This window comes from Sporothrix schenckii (genome assembly GCF_000961545.1).
Source record: "Sporothrix schenckii 1099-18 chromosome Unknown Cont42, whole genome shotgun sequence".
Taxonomy (NCBI): domain Eukaryota; kingdom Fungi; phylum Ascomycota; class Sordariomycetes; order Ophiostomatales; family Ophiostomataceae; genus Sporothrix; species Sporothrix schenckii.
The window spans coordinates 2,060,175-2,081,486 of NW_015971143.1; the positions used below are offsets into that span (position 1 = coordinate 2,060,175).

Below are 21,312 nucleotides of genomic sequence, written 5' to 3' on the forward strand. Positions count from 1 at the left end.
TTTGATTGATGTTTGATGATGTCGTCGTTGTTGTTGCTGCAGCTGTCGATGAGGTTTGTCGATCTTATCTGTCGTTGAGTCTCTGCTGCTTTTTGGACTTTGTAGCCGAAGAATGGCAAAATTGCCTGCGTCACCAGTTGCATCTCGTGATGTTGGGTTGTTGCCACAATAAGCAGGAGCCCATGGTGGCCATGTCAAAGTAGTAGTACCTCGCATTTGCGCGGACTGTACACTCTACAATATGTACCGTATCCCATCAATGCGGGGTGCACCTTACTAATTGGGCGTGCTGGCGTTGGCATGACCCAGATCCAACAGAGGCAAGTGCGATCACCGGCGAGATTGGCAGGAACCAGGACGGTGAAATGGTATATCACACTAGAAAACAAAGCAAAAAAGGAAATAAAAATTAAACAGAAAAATGGAAAGAAAACCGCCAAAAAATAATAACCGCAATAAGCACAAGTTCGCCCAAGCTGGGGCTCATACGTACTGGCATCTGTGATAAACGACGCGTCGTCGGATGCTCGGAACACATCATGGTCGCGGCGAGCTCGTCCGGCTCGCCCATGCGCTTCACCAGCAACGCAGCCAAATACGCCTCGCACAGAACGGGATCCGCCCGGGCGACACGTAACAAGTATCCAAAGATTGTGCGATCGTCTGTTTTCGTCTGTTTTCGTCTGCTTTCGTCTGCTTTCGTCTGCTTTCGTTTGCTTTCGTCTGCTTTCGTCTGCCTTCGTCTGCTTCAAAACAATCTTATTCAATGCAATTGCGATACATTACATGTGAGCTGAGAGGACTTGACGGCCCACGATCGAAGCATCTCGCCGTCGTTGGCGAAGCAAACGCAGTTACATCAATACGGAAAGCTTGCGGGTCAAATGGTGACGAGGCTGTCTACGCGAATATAGGAGAGGCCACGACCAGGGATCGATTTGACATGTATGATAGACCTCTAATCTGCTGTAGTTTATTTGTCTTTGTTTGTCTTTATTTTACTTTATTTTCCTTTCTTATTTTTTACTTGTAGATTATGATTTTCATTTTATGTGATCTTACTGAAAATTTGACATTCTTTATTACAACGCCCAGGTTAGTGACCGCATCAACACGTTGTTGGAAGGCGACCTATCAGAGTAGAGCAGCACGCCCACGGAAGGCTGCCGCACATCACAGACCACATGACCTTGTGCCCACTTCCCCCCCACCCACCCACTTTTGTGAAAACTGCCGTTTTCGACCGGCTGCAGTAGTATGTTTCCGATTGCCAATGGGAGGAGGCCGCCTCATCGACTTGTTCTTGTCGTGCGCATCGCTCGTTCACCTCCACGGTATGCGTATCGGACGTGCAGATGAGCACGACCGTCGAGGCGCGACGGGTCGGGGCAGGCAAGGAACGGGACGCAAGGCGCGGCGTAGTTTTTATTTTGGTGTTCCGCGTCGGTCGATTCGATGTCGTCATGCCTTTTGTCGTCTTCGCAGCCACGGGACCTACCTCGTGCAAGGCACGATTTGAGACAACCGGGTGGCGGACCACAAAATTCAGGTATGTTGCGTATTCTTGTCGTTGTTCTTCGTATTGTAAGTCCAACGGACGTCAACGGCCAGAGAAGTAGTGGAGGGGTGGAGAGGCTGAGGGTGGGTAGGGGGTGTGCCTGTGGGTGTGCAAGGATGCAAAAGTGGTGGGCACGAATCGAGGTGCATTAGGCGCCTTGGACAGAGCATGGTTGACGGTGTATGTGGACGCGAAAAGCCGTCTCCAGTGTCTTACTCCCGTCCACGTTGATGCATGTTTGCAGATCGTCAGACCTGGACACGAACGGGCTTTTTTCCGCGGCGATGCAGAACAAGCGACTCGCCCTCCGGCACTCCATGGCCCGCGACAGGCGCTGCAGCAGAACATGGAGCATGGCGCCGGCACTTGGCCTTGCGCCGTACAAGACGAGGCTAAATTCGCTGCGACGTTGCTCTGGCCTCTGCCGGCGATACGACGTGATTCGGCGTGATACGACGTGCAGTTGCAGCCTGCCATGTCGATCCCGTTTTGTCGATTCGCCGCCCATGCACGGTATGTCCGTCTGCGTGTTGTACGTTTTGCTTTTGCTTGCATCTGCAGTTATCCGTTGCCCGGTCGATCCGGGCGAGGCTGTGGATTGTGTGGATTGTGTTGAGCTGCATGTTGCACAGCATGTCCGCCTTGACTGGCCAGATTTGTTTGTCCTTTCGTGCCTCGTATTGGTCGTCCTTGTCGACTGGTCAAAAATGCCAAAAGTCTCCTGTTCCACGACCGCAGCCGCCTTTTGTTGGTGCCAGTGTGACGCTGTGAAAATGTGAAAATGGCGGACAAACACAATGGCGAAAACTGGACGACTCGCATCTAGATCCAGGCAACTCTACCCGGCCTCGTACAATTTTGTGCTCTCTGTGCAGCACGATAGAGAGCGATGCAGAGTGCCAAGTCGATGCAGCATGTCGGCCCGTCTCTTGGGATCCTTGGCCGCAGGCTTGATCGCGATACGACATGTTGGCTGGTTCTTGTCTGCATTTCCTATTCAGGCAATTCTCCCAAGACACGTCTCACCGGAAACTTGGTCCGCACATGTCGAACGGTCTCTGACCAGGCTCCCAGGGCTCTTTAATCTTTGTTTTCCTTTGTGTCTTTTATTTATTTACGCCCTTCGTTTGCACTGGCAACCCCCACCCTCGCCGGTATTTGTCTTGTTTGACCCTGCTGCTTGTCTCACATGCCATGCTGAGAGGCTACTGGCCATCTGGCCTGCCTGGGCTTCCTGGCCTGGTGATCTACTGACTCTGGACCTCTCACTATGTCATTGTCTTCTACAAACACAGTATTTCTGGTGTCGCCTCTGACCTGTGGCCTCGTGTCGGTCGTCGTGGCCACCCTCCCTTTCTTCGTTTGCCCTGCACGCCGCCGTCTCCTTTGCGCCGCGTGATGGATTCGGGCAACGGTTGTGTCGGGGACAAACAAGGTCGGCGTGCAAAAAGGCACGATTTGAACATCACTGACTCAGAGGACCATCGCGCGGCGCTCTCTCCTCGACGTTCGCCTCTTCGGCCTCTTGGCTTTTTTATTATTTCTTCAACATCTAGTCCTTTGTCTATTTTATCGTCGGCCGCGCCGTAGACTTGCATCTCGCCTGTCGTTTCTTTTTAAAGTCGCTTCCCTCCTCTTTTTTTATTCCGTTCGTTTACGTAGTTCTCCTTTCTACCGCCCTGCTTCTTCTCCCTCTCCTTTCTCACCCACTCTCACTGATACTGTGCCTGATACCCGGTCCGCGCGTCCACTTTCAACCGCTGCCTTGCGTGCTCTGCCTTCTGCCAAAACCAGCAAACTAATACAAACAGTCCCCGGTTTGTCTTTGCCTTTACCCCAGCCCCCCGTCGTTCATTATCGCATCCCCCACGTTCCATCTGCCGTCTGCCGCCGTTCCCGCGTCTCCCGTATCTCTCCTTGCTTGTCGTTTGACGTACGCCATTTTGCGACTCATTTCTTGCTGCCTTTTCGCCATAGACCGTTCTCGCATCGCCCCCCATCCGCATCATACTCGTTTATCGTGACGACTTGCCATTTTATGCAAGACATACTTACACGCCTCCCCCCGCCCACACCTCCCGAGCTATATTTATCCTGTTTCTGGATTCTCTGGAGCTCGGCTTGCCCTCCCCTCCTTGGTCGCCTCCCTTGCCTAGCTTCGCTGGCCCCGAGACACAGAGCTGCATTCGAGCTATCCGCGTGGACATGGTGGACAATATCGTACTGCCTCACAACCACAAGCACAAAGCGACAGCCATATCCACAAGCAGAGCACATCGCCATATCGACTGAAACGGCAGTCTTCTTTGACTCGCTGCGTCTCTCACAAAACCGTTTCCTGTCGGCTCGTCCGCGCGACATTGCTGTTCTAGCTGTGCTGCTTCTACTGTGCCATTTCCACGTTGCAGCGCCCCGGCGTTAGTGCACGACAACTGGGGTTACAGTAGGCAGCGGCTTATCAGTGCTTATCGCCCGATCGTGCCCCGGAAGGGAGGACAAGCGAACGCTAGAGCACGGCCGCCCTGGGCCTAGAAACTAGCGCAACAAGCCTAATACCCACCTAATAAACCCCTCTTTCAGCCGCCCGAGCACGTCTTTCCTCCACTGTGACTCGGCACAAAAGGTTCCCCCGCCGCTCGTCACCGCCTGTCGTTCCCTCTCTTCGCACCAATTGCTGTTGACCGCCTACAGACGATTGCTAGACTCGCTGTCGTAACAGTGCACTCGTTGGTAGACAAACCCACTAGCATCCGCTAGCATCCACTGGCAGAAAAAATCAACAATCAAACAAAAACAATGCCCTATAGGCCCTGGCAGGGAAACAAAGAGCACTAAAGGCCTGCCAGTGTGGGTGGTTCCTTGCCGAACGACGCCTGTAGGGAAATCCCGCCCTCCGAAATCAGTCAGAAACCGGGCCACCGCCTGCATCCATCCATTCGTCGCCCGGTCTCCAGTCTGGCCGTGGACTTCAGCCTCTGTTTCTCTCTCACAACAGTTTCCTTTGCGCGACACACTCTGTCTCCCTCACACCCACGACTCGACACACACACACAGAGTCCATTGCACGACGGCACACACAGACGACATACGGCATTGCCCCCTCCCTCACCCGTTGTTCCACGCCGACCCCGCGTCCCCGCGATTTTGTCCAATTCGCATCGATTGACGAGACGATATCAATCGGCGGTCCTTGCTCTCTCCCTCCCTCTCTCACCCTCTCCTGTCCTCGCTTCCTCTCCCTATTCATTACCCTCCGCCATGCAGCCCGACTTCCGCCACGCGCGGTCGGGCAGCCTGTCGATCGGGGCCCAGAACGGCCACCCCGGACCACAACAGCAAGGACAGCAGGGGCAGCCAGGACAGCCAGGACAGCAAGGATCGCAGCAAGGACAAGGTCAGGGGCCGCACGACGCCACCAGTCCGATGCCCGGCGCACAAGCCCGCTTTGACGGGCCGCGGAGTCCACCGAGTAAGTCTGCGCGGGACGACGGGAATGTCCCGCTCTTCCGTATCGTCCTCTCAACTAACGCGTCACAGACACCTCCCACGTGCCCTGCAAGTTCTTCCGCCAGGGCGCCTGCCAGGCCGGCAACTCGTGCCCCTTTAGCCACGACATTGGCACCGCCATCGAGACCGTCTGCAAGTACTTTGCCAAGGGCAACTGCAAGTTCGGCCCCAAGTGCGCCAACATGCATCTGCTGCCCGACGGCCGCCGCGTCACCTACGGCAAAAATGGCGTCATCATCGGCACCGCGCCCGTCAACCACCCGCACGGCCCGGGCCAGAACAGCCACCTGCCCGGCCTCGGCCACCGCGTCAACCCGGCCGCCTACATGCAGCCGTCCAACAGCGCCCTCACCAACTCCTTTTTGAATGCGTCGAGCCAGCCCCAGCCCCAACCCCAGCCCCAGCCTCCGTCAGACGACCGCTACGACGTCCATGCCGCCGACGCCAGCTACGCGTCCAACCCGACCTCGGCCTACGGCTCGCCGCCCGGCGCCGGGGGCACCGGCTTTGACGAGTTGCATGCGCTCGCCGGCAACGGCACGAGCTCGCTCGGCCAAGCATTGCGACAGGCGCAGCAAGGCGGCCAGACGCCGCAACAACAACACCGCAGCCTCCTCGGCCTGTCCCCCATGAACGCCAATGTCCTGTCCGTCATGGACGCCCCGCTGCCCGCGTCCTTTGACTCCAACGGCATCTCCCACGCCGCGCGCTACGGGCCCTGGCCGTCGTCGGTCCCGTCCAAGTTTGGCCTCGAGTCGCCCACGCCGTCGCTCCACAACGCCAAGGACGAGCGCACCTCGGAGACGCTCAAGATGCTGCACACGTCGGCCTTTGGCGACCACCTCTCGCCGTCCAGCCTGCTGCCCGCGCAGCCGCACAGCTCGCACCAGCACAGCGCGCACCACCTTGCCGCCGCCGCCGCGACCGGCCCTGCCGCTACCGGTACCGGTACGGCCGCCCACCACCCCAAGACGGCGTCGCTGCTCAACGGCGCCGCGCTCGACGACTTTGGCGGCAAGCGCATCCTGCACTCGAGCTCGACGCGCTACGCCAAGCCCCGCCTGCTGAGCAGCAGCGTGCCCAAGGTCGACCGCGACTGGGACACGGAGTTTTGGTTCCTCGAGGAGGACTACGTGCCCGCCAACCTGGCCAACGAGGTGCTGACGCCGCAGGAGAAGGCCCGGCGCGGCTCCCTTCGCTTGACGGAGCCGAGCGGGCATGCACTGGACGGGGGCAGCAACAACCACAACAGTCACAGCGACACACCCACGCCGTCGGCCAGCGCCACCAAGTTTGGCAGTCCGGCCGGTGGCGGCGTCGGCGTGGCCGGCAACAGCCCCAGCCGCTGGAGCCCCTGGCTGCAGCAGCGCCAGCGCAGCAGCGGCGCGCCCCTGCCGGGGTCGTCCTACGGCGCTGGTGGTGCGGGGGTTCTTGTGGACGACGACGTTGAGCCCGGCAGCGTCGGCCGGTCGATGAAGCACGCCGCCTCGGCGTTTGGCCACGTGGGCAGTCCGCTGCGGAACAGCCTCGCGGGCGGCGGCGGCGGCAGCGGCAGCGGCCGCCACTCCGCCGACGTGCACGGCGGCAGCACGTCGTCGACCAACGGCGTCGGGGGCGAATTCGGGCACAGCCTGTCGGGCTCGCTGGGCGGCCGCGGGGGCGGTAGCGGTTTTGGATTTGGTAACGGTGGCGGTAGTGGCGGTGACCGCCCGTCCATGTCCGTCCTGTCGCAGCAGCTGCAGCGGACGCGGCTGGAGGGCGAGGGCGAGGGCGAAGGCAACGGCGACGACGACGACGCGGCGGCGGCCTCCGGACAGAACGCGCCGCCGCGCCCCTCTTCCACGTCCTCGTCCAGCACGCCGTCCCGGCTGCGCCCCGCGGCGGCGGCACGCAACCCGAGCGCGTCGCTGAGCCAGGCCGCTGTGACGCAGGCCGCGGCAGCCGGCATCATCGGCAGCAGCGGCGGTGGTGGTGGTGGCGGCGGCGGTCGGTTCCCGGCGCCCATTGACGAAGAAGACCCGTCGTTCCTCTTTGACATGGAGGTGGCCGACGACAGCAAGCAGAAGAACGGCACGGCGGGCGTCGCGACGGCGTCCACCAGCGGTCCCACGTCCCCGTCCGCCGCCACGCCCGCCACCAACAGCCTCTGGGGCTACGCCAACATTGTCAAAGGGGGCACGGGCGGCCCCGCCAAGGGCGGTGAAACGACCAGTCGCTAGTCGTGCTCGTCGTTGTGGCGGCCGTGCGTTCTTTTGCGTGGTACTTTTACGTCTCTCGTTCACTTGCATACAGTAGCGGTCATTGTTACATTTGGGAGCTTATATATTGGAGAGACGACAGCCGCTTGCATACGTTCTTGCCGTGGCCGGCAAAGGGGAGGGAAAAATCGGTCGAGGGGTCATTTAAAATGCGTGTTCAAAAAGGGTTATTCGGGTAATGGGTTGTTTGATTGCTTCTTGTTTGTGCTGGAAAAGAATTCTGTTTTTGCCTGTTTTGACTGCTTTCGACTGCTTTTGACTGTTTTCGTATTTGTTTTGTATCATGTATCGGATTCGATGGTGTCATGGCCCTGCCCTCTATTTTCCGCATTTTCTGCATCTGCTACATCGTTGCACCTGCTTCGAACTGCATCCACCATTGCTGCATCATGTACATAGTGTTGTCATCTACTACGGCGTTCTTGTTCACGTTCAGTTTTGATATTATATATTGAGCCACATTAATGATGTCAACTGCAGTGCTACACAGTACTTTTCAGCCGATGTCAGCCGTCTCAATCACCGTGCTATGTCTGTCGAGTACCGTTTCATTAGAATATCATGCAACGCACTGCTTTTAGGGTACTGTTACTATGTATCTGCTTGGGCTACATCCCGACACAACATAGTCGTTCATGTGACCATGTTCTACTCAAGCAACACACATCTACAGTCTCAAGCCCGGCTTCCATCGGCTGTCCAATCAATCGGTTGCAGTTTCCATTTATTTCTTGTGCACCATTCCATCGTTCTTGGCGACTGATTTGTAATTTGTAATGCGATTTGTATTTTTTTTGCAATGTTCTTCTGCATCTCCAATCCCTTTGTTTTCTATGGTACAAAAATATAAACGGGGGTGGGACACAAAGGTCGTGGAGAGAGAGGCAGACAGAGATGGGAGGGTGGGTCACGACGAATGCCTTGACAAGTGCCTTAGTGGGCATCCGGCTGGTTCAGAATGTACTCAACGGCCTTGTCGACGCTGTGCAGCGAGTCGGCGTCCTTGTCCGGGATCTCGATGCTAAACTCCTCCTCGATCGCCATCACCACCTCCACCGTGTCCAGCGAGTCGAGGCCCAGGTCGTTGGCAAAGTGCGACGTCGCCTTGATGTTGCTGGCGTCGTTGACCTTGTCGAAGCCCTGCAGCAGGCTGATGATGCGGCCCTCGACCTCCTCCTTGTTGAGGCCGGCGGCCGCCGAGTAGAAGCGGAGGGGGGCGACGGCGACGGCGACGGCCGGGCGGGGCGCACCGGCGGCTAACCGGGGGGGCGTCGATGACAAAACGGTGCGCTGGACAGCGGCACGGCCGACAGCAGCGACGGCGACACGGGGCGCGGCGACGGCGGCCGCACGGGCAACGGAGGCACGGAACATTGTGAGAGAGAAAGGGACGGTGGAGGGCGGGGGCGAAGACAAAAAAGACGCGTATGTCTGTCAGGACAACAATGTTAGCCACGTTCACACGTTCACTGGTCACGAGAGATCCATCGGTGCTGCAACGGATGTCGGCCAATAGGGACGGCGAGGGATCGGTCGGCCACATGGACACACGGCCGAGCTGGCATCGCGACTCAAAAGGGACTGCTCACAAATGGTCTGCCGGCAAACGACGTCGGAGCAGATCGAGACACAAAGTCGGAGCGAGGGTGGAGGGTGTGGTGGTGGGAGTTGTGGTGGTGGGAGTTGTGGTGGTGGTGACGGTGACGAAGATGTTGGCGTTCGGGATTTTGCCAATTTTTCGTAGACAAAGCAAGAAAGAGCACAGCTTTGCGCTCAATTCCCGGGCCGGGCAGTTGGACCCATTGGGCCAATCAGAGGCAGTGGTATTTAGCTCCGAGCCGTTTTGGTGGGATGGAAGGTCACGTGCAAGTCGAGAGGGGACGAAAGGCGGAGAGACAGCTCGGGATGTTCACAAAGACAGCGGGCAGGTGATGACAGGCAGGTGTGAAAAGATGTATGAGGTGTTTTAGAATTAAAAGTGAACTTTTCCACGAGAAGGTCAAGTGAGCGTCGCGGAAGATCCAGCGAAGGAGATCCAGTGGTGGATAACAGTGGCAGGACATCAACGCAACAGCGGATAAGAGCCATTAAAGAACAATTCACCGCAGCATGGAGCATGGTTGGATTAATGTATGTGAATTGCTAGAATGGTAGATGCAGACAAAAGAAAGGCAAACGAAAATTGAAAAAGACAGCAGATGTGTATATACAAGCGTCCCGCCCTCTGCGTCGACATTCTACGCGGTGCGGACCTCGACTCGAGCTTCGTTGTGAGCGTTTTTAGTGTATGGACTTTCTTGGTTTCCTGTGCGGACTCCCTCTGACCTCGATTGTAGGTCACGTCCCATTGCGGCTGACCTCTCCATCAAACCGTCGTCCATTACCGGTAGGGCGAGTCGGCACGGATGGCCGCGGCCAGTTCGGGCTCCCACTTGTCGCCGTTGGACAGCAGTTTTTCTAGCACGTCAGCATGGAGGACGAAAAGGGGATGAAGAAAATGACGGACTGCGTCCGTCACTTCGCATGGGGCCCAACCAGACTTACCCTTGTTGTACAGCAGCTCCTCGCGCGTCTCCGTGCTGTACTCGGCATTCGGCGACTCGACAATCGCGTCCACGGGACACGACTCCTGGCAGAAGCCGCAGTAGATGCACTTGGTCATGTCAATGTCGTAGCGGCTCGTCCGGCGCGACCCGTCGGCACGCTCCTCGGCCTCGATTGTAATCGCCTGCGCCGGGCAGATGGCCTCGCACAGCTTGCAGGCGATGCAGCGCTCCTCGCCCGAGGGGTAGCGGCGCAGGGCGTGCTCGCCGCGGAAGCGCGGGCTGATGGGGCCCTTCTCAAAGGGATAGAAGATGGTGTACGGCGGCCGGAAGAACTGCTCCATGAGCACGTACATGCCGCGGAACATTTCGAGCAGCAAGAAGTACTTGCCCACCTTGTCCATGGTGCCCTCCTTCTCCTGGTCCCACTCGGGCCGCGGGGTGATGCGGAAGCCCTTGGGGAGGCTCTTGGACGGCGTGGCGTAGGCCCGCCTCCGGGACGCGTTGTTCGCGGTGAGCGCGGATGCGGCGGCGAGACGAACGGACATGGTGGTGGCGGAGGGCTGGGCGGCAGCAGCAGCAGCGACCGCAGCGGCAATGGGCGAAGCGGCCAGCCGGCCGGACCCGGACAGGGGCATGGCCCGGCGGGCAACTTGTGTCGCGAGCATGACGGAGGATGTGAGGGATGAGAGGAGGGAGAGGCTGTCGGATCGGATGGAGATGAATGGCTCGTCAACCTGTGGCCGTCGAGCGTCGCCAATCGAAGAGACAGGTGCAGTGAGAGTCAATTGAGAACACTGAGAGCTATCAAGAAGTCCAACTCAACGGTGCGCAGATGACAGTCGTGTCGTCGGGGGTCGGTGTCGGACGAGGGCGCTGCACCAAAACAGGCGGTTCTCCAGAGCAATGTCAAAAAAACGCTTTTGCCGCATTCTGCGGGAAGCAAACAGCCAACGAGACCAGAGGTGCCCACAAAACACAGGGACATGCACAGTGGATGACTTTTAGATGAGTGTGATTGGAGGACAATGTGAACGTGGGTCTGGACATCTTGTCACGTGAAGCTGTAACGCACTCCAATACAAGACGAGCTTCAAAGCCAACGATATGCAGATCTCAACACTACGCGGTAATAAGGAGTACACGACTCCAATCGTAACCAAAATCCATTCGTAGTTGTGCTTGTAAATGCCATGTACATCGCAAATGCTGTCCAACGCCATCCGCGCTCCATGCTGCACGCTCGGCCGACCATGTCGCTTATTTGGCCGGGTTGACGACGGCGCATCAAAAGCTCCGCTCCCACGACACCCACCAGACACCCATGTTCGCCGCGACGACCAGATCCAGCATCTTGAAGCCGTCGTCGTAGACAATCAGCTTGCCCAGCTTGGCGCGTTTGCCGCGGTTGCCGCCGCCGGCCTTTTCGCGCCCCAGGCGCAAGTCCAGCTCGTCGGTTTCGTGGTCGTGGTCGTCGCCGTCGTCAAAGCCAACGTCGTCGTCGTCGTCTTCGTCGTCTTCGGCGTCTTCGGCAGTGGACGAGCCCCGGCGCCGGGCATGCTGCTGCTGCCAGTGGTGCAGATGGTCCTGGAAGCGGCCGTACAGCTGGTCGGCCCGGGCGCCGCCGCCGCCTCCCCGACCTTCGCGCGCCCCCTCCTCCGAGTCGTCCCGGCCCGCCCGCGGCCGCCGCATCAGCTCGCCGCGCGGCAGGTTGAACCGCAGCTCGCTGACGGCGACGGCGCCCGTCAGGGCGGACGTCAACGAGGACGCGCCCGCCCGCCCGCCGCCGTCCGCACCGCCCCCGACAACGCTCGACGTCGCCGCCGCCACGGCCGCCAGCCCCTGGCCGGGCCCGTCGCGGAAGCTCTGGGCAATCACCAAGGGGTTGTACCCGGCAACGCCGCCGCCGCCGCCACCGCCGCCCGTCGTCCCGTCGGCGGCGGCCGGGTGCAGGATGTGGCGGCACTTGAGACTGCGGCCGCCGTTGCCGGTGCGGAAATCGCAGCGGCCGTCCCAAGGGCTGGTGAAGGAGTAGCCCTTGGGTTTGAGGCCGGGGCCGGGGCGCGTGATAAGGGCGGCGGGGGCGGCGGACTTGGACGGGGACGTGGAGCGGTGGCGGCGGCCGCCGCCAAAGTCGATGCTGCGGCGGGGATCGGCCGGTGCATCGCGCCGCGCCAAGGCCGCGTCGGTCGTGGAGACCAACGAGTTGTTCCTCGGACGCAAGAAGCGGCGGAGCGGTTCGAGGTCGTCGGGGCCGTACCCGGGGCCGTACCCGTGGCCGTACCCGGTCGGACCAGCACCACCGCCCATCGCCGCCGCGCCGTCGGCCGACGACGACCGCGCGTGGCTCTGCGCCGGGCGTTTCAAGGCATGGCGAAGGCCCGCGGTCCAGCTCTTCGTGTAGGCCATGACCACGTGGCGCGCAAAGGCGGTGTCGCCGTCGTCGCCGCGGAACTTGGCGTACCCAGACGTCTCGAGGCGGATGCGGATGGACGGCTGCTCCTTGGGTGGCGGCGGCGGCGGGGGGGTGGGGGTGGACTCGGAGGACGCGGCCGCCGGATCGTCGTCCGGCGCGTCCACCGCCTGCACGGACGCAATCTTGCCAATGTTCCACTGGTGGCTGGTCGAGGGGTCGCGGCGGATGAGGGTGAGCTGGAAGGGCACAAAGTGGCTGGGGGTGGTGGATTGTGTGCGGGCGGGTGCGGGCGGGTGCTGTTGCTGGCTGCTGCGCGGTTGCGCTTGGGCGGCCGGCACCTGCGGCAGAGCCTTGTCATGCGGCCGTACCGGGACGACCCCGCCGCTAGCGTCGAAGCTGTCTGGTCGAGGGCCGACTGGCTTGCGCGGTATGGTCGGTGAGGTGCCTTGTGTGCCTGGGGTGCCTTGCGGCGGCCCGACGGGTGGGGGTCCATTGCTGCTGCTGTTCCCCGGGACAGGCCGCCCCGGCAACGGTCGTGACCGTATAGGCAGTGTGGACGTGGCCGGGAACGGCTGCACTGCCGGCGGCGGTTGCTGCTGTTGTTGTTGCTGTTGTGATGGAAGGGTATCGTGGGCAGATGCAGGCGGGACAGCGTCGAAGCTGTGCCCTTCGTCCAGCCGAAAACCAGGCGGCACCCATGGCATCGGCGCTCGGGGCGAGACCAGTTCGCGATGTGGCGGTGGTGCCGGTGCCTCGGGGGGCGCTGTGCTGGTCGGGGGGGCGACGACCGCAGGGATGTCGGCGGGTGTCGGCCGCGGCGCCGGACGTGGCGCCGGAGACGGTACCGGTTTTCGTGCTACGGTTGGTGCTGTCGGGCCAGTCGGGCCAGTCGGGCCAGTCGAGCCGGCTGCTGCTGCCGCAGGTTGTGGCGCCACCAACAGCCCGTCCGACGGCAGATCGAGATGGACATAGTACAAGGCGTTGGCCACGTCTTCGCTCGTCACATTCTTGCGCTGCGGCTTGAGCGTCGACAGGATGACGTCGCGGGTGCCGGGCACGCGGGAGATGTACAGCGTCAAGGGCTCGCGCGGCTCGTCGGTCGGGTTGACGGGGTAGCGCGGCGGGTTGGCGGCCAAGAGGTTGAGGTCGGCGAGGGAGCCGGCCTCGACGCGGTCGTCGCGCATGGCTGGGCGTGGCAGGCCGATGCGTAGCAGGCAGGCTGTGCTGTGTAGGACGGTGTAGCACGTTGTGTAGGGCTGCGTCGTGTCGCGTCGTATCGTATCGTATCGTGTCGTGTTGTGATCACTCTCGTAGATCGTAGGACGATGGTGGTGGTCACGGACGATGCTGCCGTTTGTAGCGGTCAAGGAGCCAGGACAGCCGTGTTCACGAGAATGAGAAAGAAAGGGCAGGCGTGCAGACTGATTGGACAGCCAGATGTGGTGCGTGGTGTGTCGACAGTCTGTCGTTTATGTCGACTTCTCAATTCCAGTGTGCTCAGCTAGAGACACCGTCTGGCAACAGGCGTCGGGCGCATGGCGAGTGCGTGTCTACTACAAGGATGCGACGAGAACAAAAGGGAAAGCTCTTGCCGGTGCAGCTGGGTTCCACGGTCCTTTTTCCAGTTGTCCGTCGTCTGCAGAGGATCGCAGTCGAAGCCAAGATTGTGGAGCTGCCGCTTCAATTCGGTGTGTCTATTTCTGTCCGTTCTGTCTTGTTGCCGTTCGTTGGCCACATTGTTTGTTTGCCGTCTTCTCTCCGTCGTCCGGCGCCACCTGTGCCTCGTGCAGACAGCTCTCGTGTCTCGTTTCTCGTTCGTTGTCGGCTTCTCTCGATTGTACTCTCGACTTTGTTGCCTCATTTTCCACCTTTAGCTTTCCTCCCAGCTGGCCGTTACCGCCGCTGATGCCCCGCGATCGCAGCCCACTCCGTCAGTCTCCACTGCAGGGGCGTTCTTTAGGTGGTCTCGCAGTTCAGGGACTTTGCCCTCCAAGGACACCCAAGCCGAAAAGCGTCGTCATGGCTCTGTTGGGTATCCTTTTTTAGAAGCCGCCAGGGCAGCACCAGGAACCAAAGCCGGGCCAAGCTGCATTCAGCGGGGCTGTGCAAGGGAGAAACACAACAGTATTGCGCTGGAGCCTGTTCTGGCCATAGGGTCCCTGGGCCTACGTGTTCTAGCGTCCGCTTGGTGGATGCCGTGGCACGTGTGGGTTTCGTCCAGTTAGTGGCCTTAGTGGCTGCAGTGCTGCAATCGGGCAGTAACAGTGGCGGAACAGTGGTGGAATAGTGGCGGACTGCAGCCAAGCACAGCTGTTGGATGCCTCTTGCGTACTTTTGTGGTCGGCCTCTTAGCCTTTCTTGCCACTTTTGTTTACTCTTCTCAGAACGCAAAGTGTCATCATTCGCACAGTATTTTGCTGGCCTCTTTTTGCTTTGATTCACTTCAATGTTTTCTATTAATACGACCGTTGCGTGGCCTGCCGAGCGTCACTGTAATCTTGGGTGGCTGACAAGCGTCGTAGGCATATCTGACAGCCCGGGCTTAACAGCGTCGTTTTGCTTGCATCTTGCCTTTGGAGGACGGCCGTTCTCACTCTCGACGGATTGTTCCTACGGTAAGATAACGTATTTCGGTTTGTTTTTATACTGTCCTTTGCCATTTGCGACACCGTACACAGCCTTGCTGCAATAACGACTGGTACGCCTGGTACGGCTGCCCCATCACCATCCCGTCTTCATCGTTTGCCATGCTGCTTCTGGCTCCTCCTTTCTATTCATTCTACCTCTTCTTGTGCTTCTTGTTTGCGTCGTATAAGCCGTGCCCTGCATATAGACGACAGAAGCAAAGGCCAATGGCTTACACAGCCTTCTCTTGCGCAGCGCAGGCGAGTGACATATCACCACGTCTGTCTAAACATAGCCATCCTCCCGTGACAGGTGCATCTCGTATTCCATCGTGGCGATTGTGCCACGCAATGCAATACAACGCATCGCCGTATTTGTCTCCAAGAATATCCTCCTTCATGTCCACCGCAAGAATGTTGCCGATCATCGTCATGATGTGTGATTTGATTATTGACCGTGCCATATCGTAATGGACGTGAACATATCCCGTCACAGTTCACATAAATGCGTTGTCGATCATGGACCTGCCGCTTCTTGGTCGCTGTGTTTCTGCCTGGCTTGTTTGTGTGTTTCATGATGCACGTGTGGCCATTCTATATGTACGTCGACCATGTTCTGCCTTGTTCTGGCGTGGCTGCCTTTCCGTCGCCTTCCAGTATCTTCTCGATCGTATGCTTCCATGGACCACAATAGTCGACCATCGCCTGTTTGACTGTCATCTTGTGCGGTTATTCAGAGCGAATATACCATCGACGGCGAATCCAATCACACTGTCGCCGTCTCGACGTTCCGTAATACACAACGATGAAAGAGAGACGACAAAGAATCATCGACTATCCACAAGTCAACATTGCACTTCATTCCAAAGGCTGCCTCACGTCTGTCGCAAACAACAGCCAAATACGAGACAGGGGACTCGCCGTGCGCGCACTAGCTACGATTCAGCCCTGTCGGTAGCTGCTGTCGGTTATTCGACCGGTCTGGGTCGAAGCCAAGTCTGGCCAGGCAAGGCCCAGCGCCACAGGCCCTTGCATAAGAATACCTCCGCAAAAGAGGCATCTAGGCAAAGACGCATGAATTTCAGTCGTTGTCGCCGCTTACATTGAGTCATGTTGACAGACTTTGGTAAGATGCTCATGTTTTTTTGTCAACCATTCTGTCGACACCGTTTTATTTCTTGTCTTTGCCATCGACGTCTCTCGATTCTTCTGTCGCCCTTGTCACGCTGTGATCCCAAGCGCTGCGTTTCATCTTGGCCTGCTTGCTGTACTCCTCGCTTTTTTTCCCAACTCAAAATTATGACGTCGACTGGTGCTCAAATACGCGCAGTCGTGAAACCGCCAGCCGACTCCGTAGCAGCAAAATTTACTTTCCTACCCCTAACTGTCCTTCTTTCCCACTCGCTACTTCGATTTTGCCCTCGGCCCAGATGGGCCTATCGGTCAGCTGTCTCAGTCGCCACGATGTTTATGCAAAACGCAGTGTGCCCTGGACTATACAACGTCAGACCAGGGGGACGGGACCCCTGAAAAAGTGGCCTCTTCTTTCGGGACAGCGTGAGAGAGCCTCCAAAGGTCCACTTCTCATGACCGCATTGGCAAAAGCCGGGAGTCTCTTGCCTGTGCACTGTGGTCCCATTGGCCTCGTGCCCGCCTTGTATTCTGCCTGCTGCAAGTTTGGCGTGTGCTGTGTGCCGTTACTGGTACACAAGCACAAGCTGGAAAGAAAAAGAAAAGAAAGAAAAAAGAAAGAAGAAAAAATAGTCAGATGACCTGACCCTGCCGGATCGCTTCCATGCCCACCCTCTTTCTGTTCTTGCTGTCCTGGCCCTCTTCGTTCCTAACAGTACGACGATACGATGTAGGGTTACCACCCTTCCCGTTATCTTCGTAGAAGGCAAACTACGTCGTTAGCCACCTCGCCACAGACGATCTCGCGTCATATCCATTCATGCATTACTCTTTTCTATTTTTTATTCTCCCAGTCTCCCCTGACCTCTCCTTCACAGCCGGTCTCCCCACAAATCATCCCTCTCATTCACTGTCATGGTCACAGCCCAGCCTGTTCCTTTCCTTGGGCCTGGACTAGCCGAGCTGGTCAAACAGCTCAGCTAGCTCTTTTATGCTTTGGGTTTTTCAACGTCTTCTCTGACCACCCTCTGGGTCACAATGACCGTTGTCCAACGTCGTCGTTCCCGAGCGGGCCGCATCTCACATGTCCATTGTCGTTCCTTGGTCGCCTTTTTGTATTTTCCTTGCCGTTTTTTGCCACCCGTTCCTACGCTGCCGCCCCCAGCTATTGCTACCCATGACCCTGCCTGCTACTACCCTACGTAGATGCCGAGCTGTATATATTATCCCACACCCTCTACCGACCCAAGCTGCAGCTGCAAGGCTGAGCTCGACAGCTCTGTGACTTTACAACCAACCATTGACCATTGACCATTGACATTGACCATCGACTACAGCACACTACAGCACTTCCATAACAACCCGCAACACATGTCCTTCAGTCCACGCCAGGTCGAGTCGGTCGAGCATTGGCTCGACGACCAGCCAATGTCAACCAAGGAAAGAGAAAAGGACATGGAGCATCTACCAGCCGCTCTCCCACGAGGCAGCCGCCGTGTCGGTGTCTTCAAAGAGGGCCCAGCCATGGCCAACTACACCCGGCCAAACCATCCCCCGAATCAGCACAACTACCACGACAGCCACAACGAGACGGCCATCGACGACCAGGACCACGACCTACATGTCCGCTCCCGTCTGCAGATGCACTCCCGGTTCTCGCGGCGGGACGCGGACGGCGACCTCAATGCCGACTACGTCAACCCCGTCGAGTGCTTTTTGCGGGTGTGCTCCGCGTGTCTCGGGAGTGCCGCGCTGGCCGTCGGGGCGGTCACGTATGTGCTGGTGCGGCGGGGCCCGACGCCACGGTCGAGCACGCCCCTCGACAACCGTTTCGGCTGGGTCGTGGCCGTCCCCGTCGCGGCCGCCGCCCTGCTGTGGCAGCTCACGCGCCTGTCGCTGCTGGCCTGGCACGGCCACGGACGGCGGTCGGCGGCGCTACTGGCGGCCGACCTCGCCGCGGAGGCCGTGCTCGCGGTCGGGTCGGTCATCTGTGCCATCCTGGCCGGGTTCCAGACGGCGCGGCACGCGGCGTACAACCGTGGCGCGGTGGCGCGGGGGTCTCGGGCACAAAACTACGCCGACGTCGGCCCGGACATGGCCTTGGTGGTACTGCTGGCCCTCCTGGCCGGTACGAGCTTTGGCATTCTGGCGCTCACCGTGGTGGCGGCGCACCGGCGGCGGCGGCAGAGGAGTGGCCGGTCGAGCCGGAGCACCAGCTCGAGCGTGATTGAGATTATTCGGTAGAGAGCGTGCGCGTGGAGACGTGGGGGAGGATATGTATGAATATAATGACGTATGTCGACCAGTAATAGATGAATATGCAAGATGTGCAAAATACAGACATTCTCGGAACAGAAGTCATCGTCTCTGAGGAACGTGAACTAAAACAGACGAGGGAACAAAAGAAACACACTACAATAAAACTGCCAGCAACACACACTCCCCCCACATCTACTCAGTAAACTTGTTGCCCGCCGCAATGGTCGAAAACGCCCGTTGCGTGTGCTCATAAATCTTTTCGGCTGTGCCGTCCTCGCGGTACTTGGCGGACTTGTCGTTGTGCTTGAACACCTCGTCGTCGTAGGTGATGCGGTACGCGCCGCTGCCCACGGTGCCGTCGGCGCCCGTGCTGACGGACGTGCCCTCCGGCAGCTTGCGGGCACCGGCGGCGGCGGTGGTGTCGTGGGCCGGCGGGTAGACGGCGGTGGTGCCCAAAAAGGCGATGCGCTGGCCGCTCTCGGCCTCGGGCACGCTGGTGAGGCGCATGAGCGGCACGGCGACGCGGATCAGGGCGCGCGTGAAGAAGCCGAGGTTGCTGGTCTGGGCGATGCCCGTCTTGACGAGGCCCGGGTAGTAGTGGACGAGGGCGAGGGTGCCGGGGTGGCGGGCGGCCAGGGCCTCGAGATAAAACGTGGCGAAGAGGGACAGGTGGGCCCCGCCGTTGCGCAGCGTAAAGTTCTTGGGGTTGCGCAGGGACAGGTCGTCCGTGACGATGTCGCCCTCGAGGCCCGGGTTGAGCACCCAGACGACGTGGCCGACGGCCGCTGGTGCCACCGCCTGCGTCAGCAGCGGCAGCAGGCGGTCCACGAGCCGCGCGCGCCCGTAGTAGGCAATGGCCGTGGGCCAGTCGAGGCCCTCGGCCGTGTCCTGGCGGCCGCTGAAGCTCATGATGCCCTGCGACGCCACCAACAAATCGATCTTGGGCGCGTGGCCTTCTTTGGCCGCGTAGCCCGTCTCCGTCGCCACCAGCAGCTCGCAGACGCGGTCCACGTCCCGCAGCAGCCCCAGGTCCTTGGCCTGCACGACTTCAAACGTGCCAAACGGACACGCCGCCCGCAGCGCCGCCAGCAGCGCGTCCGGCGCCCGCCGCCCCAAAATGTACACCCGCAGGCCGCGGCTGGCCGCCTCGCCCACCTCGCCGTGCACGCGCGCCAGCGCCAGCGCCGCATAGCTGCCGATGCCCGACGTGCCGCCGCCGAACACGGCCACATACGGCCGGCCAGCCGACTTGTCTGTGGCCGTGGCCCGGTTGGCGGCCTCGACAATGTTGAGGGCGACCATGGTGGGCGGTATGTAGGGGGGGTTGGGGGAGGGTGGATGTCCAAGTCGAGTCGAAGCTGAGTGAAAGTCTGAGAGCAGAAACAGTCGATGGGATTGTTGTGATTGTTGTCCAACGGTCGAGGATGAAGAAGGTCCCTAGCGACTGGCTTGTTCTCTTGAAGCAGACGCTGCTCGTTTATATAGAGCCACTTGCTTCTTTTTCGGCCGGACTTTTGCAACAGTCCGACATGGAGCGACCAGCTGGAGATTGTCAGCCTCGCACCCAATGGGCGTTTCTCTTTGTCGTCACGGACATGCCAACCGCTGAGACAATAATCGTCAGTGTTGCTGTTGTTCGTCAGGCCAAGAGACAATATCGTCGTCCGTGCTCCACTTTTCTGCTGTTGGTGGCGATGGGTGGGCTTTACAGCGGACTTAACGGAGTCGATGCTGGTGGTGTCCATACCGATGTGTACTGGCTACACAGCGTCCAGTCCTCGCAAGGCCCCTGCCAGATAGCCCTGTATGCCCTGAAGGCGCTGGAAAGTCGGAAGCACAATTAAAATAAGGTTATGCGCTACCCGCTGGTAGGCCCACTGTTTTTTGAGCTTTTAGTGCTTACCCTCTTTAGGAAAGCCGCCAGTGCAACAGCACCGACAGAGACCTCCCATTAAGTCCGAGTGAGTGGACGGAATCACGGCGTCACGGTCGTCAACGAGATTCCGGCGGGCAGCGCGTGTCACGTGCAGCAAAGTGAAGCCCGAGCAGACCTCTCGATGTTGAATGCAATAAGAAGCAGCTGAGTACAAGGGACAGAATCAGGACATGCAGACGGAGAGGACAGATTTGGAATCGTGACAAAAATGACAAAATTGATGACAAAAAAAAGACGAAACCAGGTCACGACAAAAGACAGTCTGCTATGATGAGGGTCGCAGGAGATTACATCTTCACCGGAGGCAATCTTCTATGTCCATCTGATTTCTGGTTTTGTCTGCTTTGCTCTGCTTGTCGTTTGCTGTTGACCCAGGTTGTTTTCCTTTTAGATGCTTTTTTATTGTATTAAATTGCTTTTGGTGTTTCCGCAGTAATAGAAGTTCAGTCTGATCATTTTCCGAATTATTAAAAACCGAACAAGGACAAAAAAAAAAAAAAAAAAAAGGAGATGAATATGAAAAAAATAAAATAAAATAAAAACCCACTCCTTACGGCTTGCAACATTCACAACGACAATCGCGACCAATTCCTGCCGCGGTCGTCTCCAGCTGCCGAATTCACTTGAATGAATGCAGCCTTCTTGCACTTGTAGCTCTTAATCTCCTTATGGCTCTTGTTCGTACGATGTACACATTTGCATGCATGTCAATTCTCCCCGTCTCTCGTCTCGCCGACTTCTCATTCTTCGGACGCCATCGGTTCGTCCGCATCGCTGTTTTGCCTATTCTTTCCTCGGTCACTGCCTCGACGCAATAGCCGACGCATCGACCTCGATGGTGTTGTGTTCTTCCTCCAATCGATTCCGCCTCGTCTCTCCTCGCCTGGCCAACGCAGCTTTTACCCGGCCCCCTCTTCCACGTCCATGCCCTCTGGTTTGGGTTGTTTGCTTGTCTTCTTGTCCGCCCGCACTCGCATCGGCCGGTCACTTTGGGCCGGAGATCAGTGTGGACAAAAACACTTTACACCGGACTTTGTGTGTTGCAGATGGGCTTGTTATGTTATGACGCATGTTATGACG

The 21,312-nt window shown here is 58.7% G+C and overlaps 8 protein-coding genes across 8 annotated transcripts; 2 read left to right on the plus strand and 6 right to left on the minus strand.

Annotated features, from left to right (window-relative positions):
- Positions 1 to 1,706: 1,706 nt before the first annotated feature.
- SPSK_01913 (uncharacterized protein) lies at positions 1,707 to 2,526 on the minus strand (the record flags this gene model as incomplete). The annotated part of the gene is made up of 2 exons (XM_016728812.1): positions 1,707 to 2,300; positions 2,413 to 2,526. 2 exons carry the CDS (start codon positions 2,524 to 2,526, stop codon positions 1,707 to 1,709), a joined length of 708 nt encoding a protein of 235 aa, XP_016590188.1.
- Positions 2,527 to 3,508: 982 nt separating this feature from the next.
- SPSK_02037 (uncharacterized protein) lies at positions 3,509 to 3,919 on the minus strand (the record flags this gene model as incomplete). The annotated part of the gene is made up of 2 exons (XM_016728934.1): positions 3,509 to 3,585; positions 3,610 to 3,919. The coding sequence occupies 2 exons, from the start codon at positions 3,917 to 3,919 to the stop codon at positions 3,509 to 3,511; spliced, it is 387 nt and encodes a 128-aa protein (XP_016590189.1).
- An 897-nt stretch (positions 3,920 to 4,816) lies between these two features.
- SPSK_01481 (uncharacterized protein) lies at positions 4,817 to 7,284 on the plus strand (the record flags this gene model as incomplete). Its single annotated transcript, XM_016728393.1, has 2 exons — positions 4,817 to 5,027; positions 5,096 to 7,284. The coding sequence occupies 2 exons, from the start codon at positions 4,817 to 4,819 to the stop codon at positions 7,282 to 7,284; spliced, it is 2,400 nt and encodes a 799-aa protein (XP_016590190.1).
- A 972-nt stretch (positions 7,285 to 8,256) lies between these two features.
- On the minus strand, positions 8,257 to 8,697 carry SPSK_02030 (NADH dehydrogenase (ubiquinone) 1 alpha/beta subcomplex 1; the record flags this gene model as incomplete). The annotated part of the gene is made up of 1 exon (XM_016728928.1): positions 8,257 to 8,697. The coding sequence occupies one exon, from the start codon at positions 8,695 to 8,697 to the stop codon at positions 8,257 to 8,259; it is 441 nt and encodes a 146-aa protein (XP_016590191.1).
- A 1,006-nt stretch (positions 8,698 to 9,703) lies between these two features.
- On the minus strand, positions 9,704 to 10,534 carry SPSK_01908 (NADH dehydrogenase (ubiquinone) Fe-S protein 8; the record flags this gene model as incomplete). Its single annotated transcript, XM_016728807.1, has 1 exon — positions 9,704 to 10,534. The coding sequence occupies one exon, from the start codon at positions 10,532 to 10,534 to the stop codon at positions 9,704 to 9,706; it is 831 nt and encodes a 276-aa protein (XP_016590192.1).
- Positions 10,535 to 11,153: 619 nt separating this feature from the next.
- Positions 11,154 to 13,466, minus strand: SPSK_01501 (uncharacterized protein; the record flags this gene model as incomplete). Its single annotated transcript, XM_016728412.1, has 1 exon — positions 11,154 to 13,466. One exon carries the CDS (start codon positions 13,464 to 13,466, stop codon positions 11,154 to 11,156), a length of 2,313 nt encoding a protein of 770 aa, XP_016590193.1.
- A 3,942-nt stretch (positions 13,467 to 17,408) lies between these two features.
- SPSK_01893 (uncharacterized protein) lies at positions 17,409 to 18,281 on the plus strand (the record flags this gene model as incomplete). Its single annotated transcript, XM_016728792.1, has 1 exon — positions 17,409 to 18,281. One exon carries the CDS (start codon positions 17,409 to 17,411, stop codon positions 18,279 to 18,281), a length of 873 nt encoding a protein of 290 aa, XP_016590194.1.
- Positions 18,282 to 18,488: 207 nt separating this feature from the next.
- Positions 18,489 to 19,598, minus strand: SPSK_01813 (short-chain dehydrogenase/reductase; the record flags this gene model as incomplete). Its single annotated transcript, XM_016728715.1, has 1 exon — positions 18,489 to 19,598. The coding sequence occupies one exon, from the start codon at positions 19,596 to 19,598 to the stop codon at positions 18,489 to 18,491; it is 1,110 nt and encodes a 369-aa protein (XP_016590195.1).
- Between the last annotated feature and the right edge of the window lie 1,714 nt (positions 19,599 to 21,312).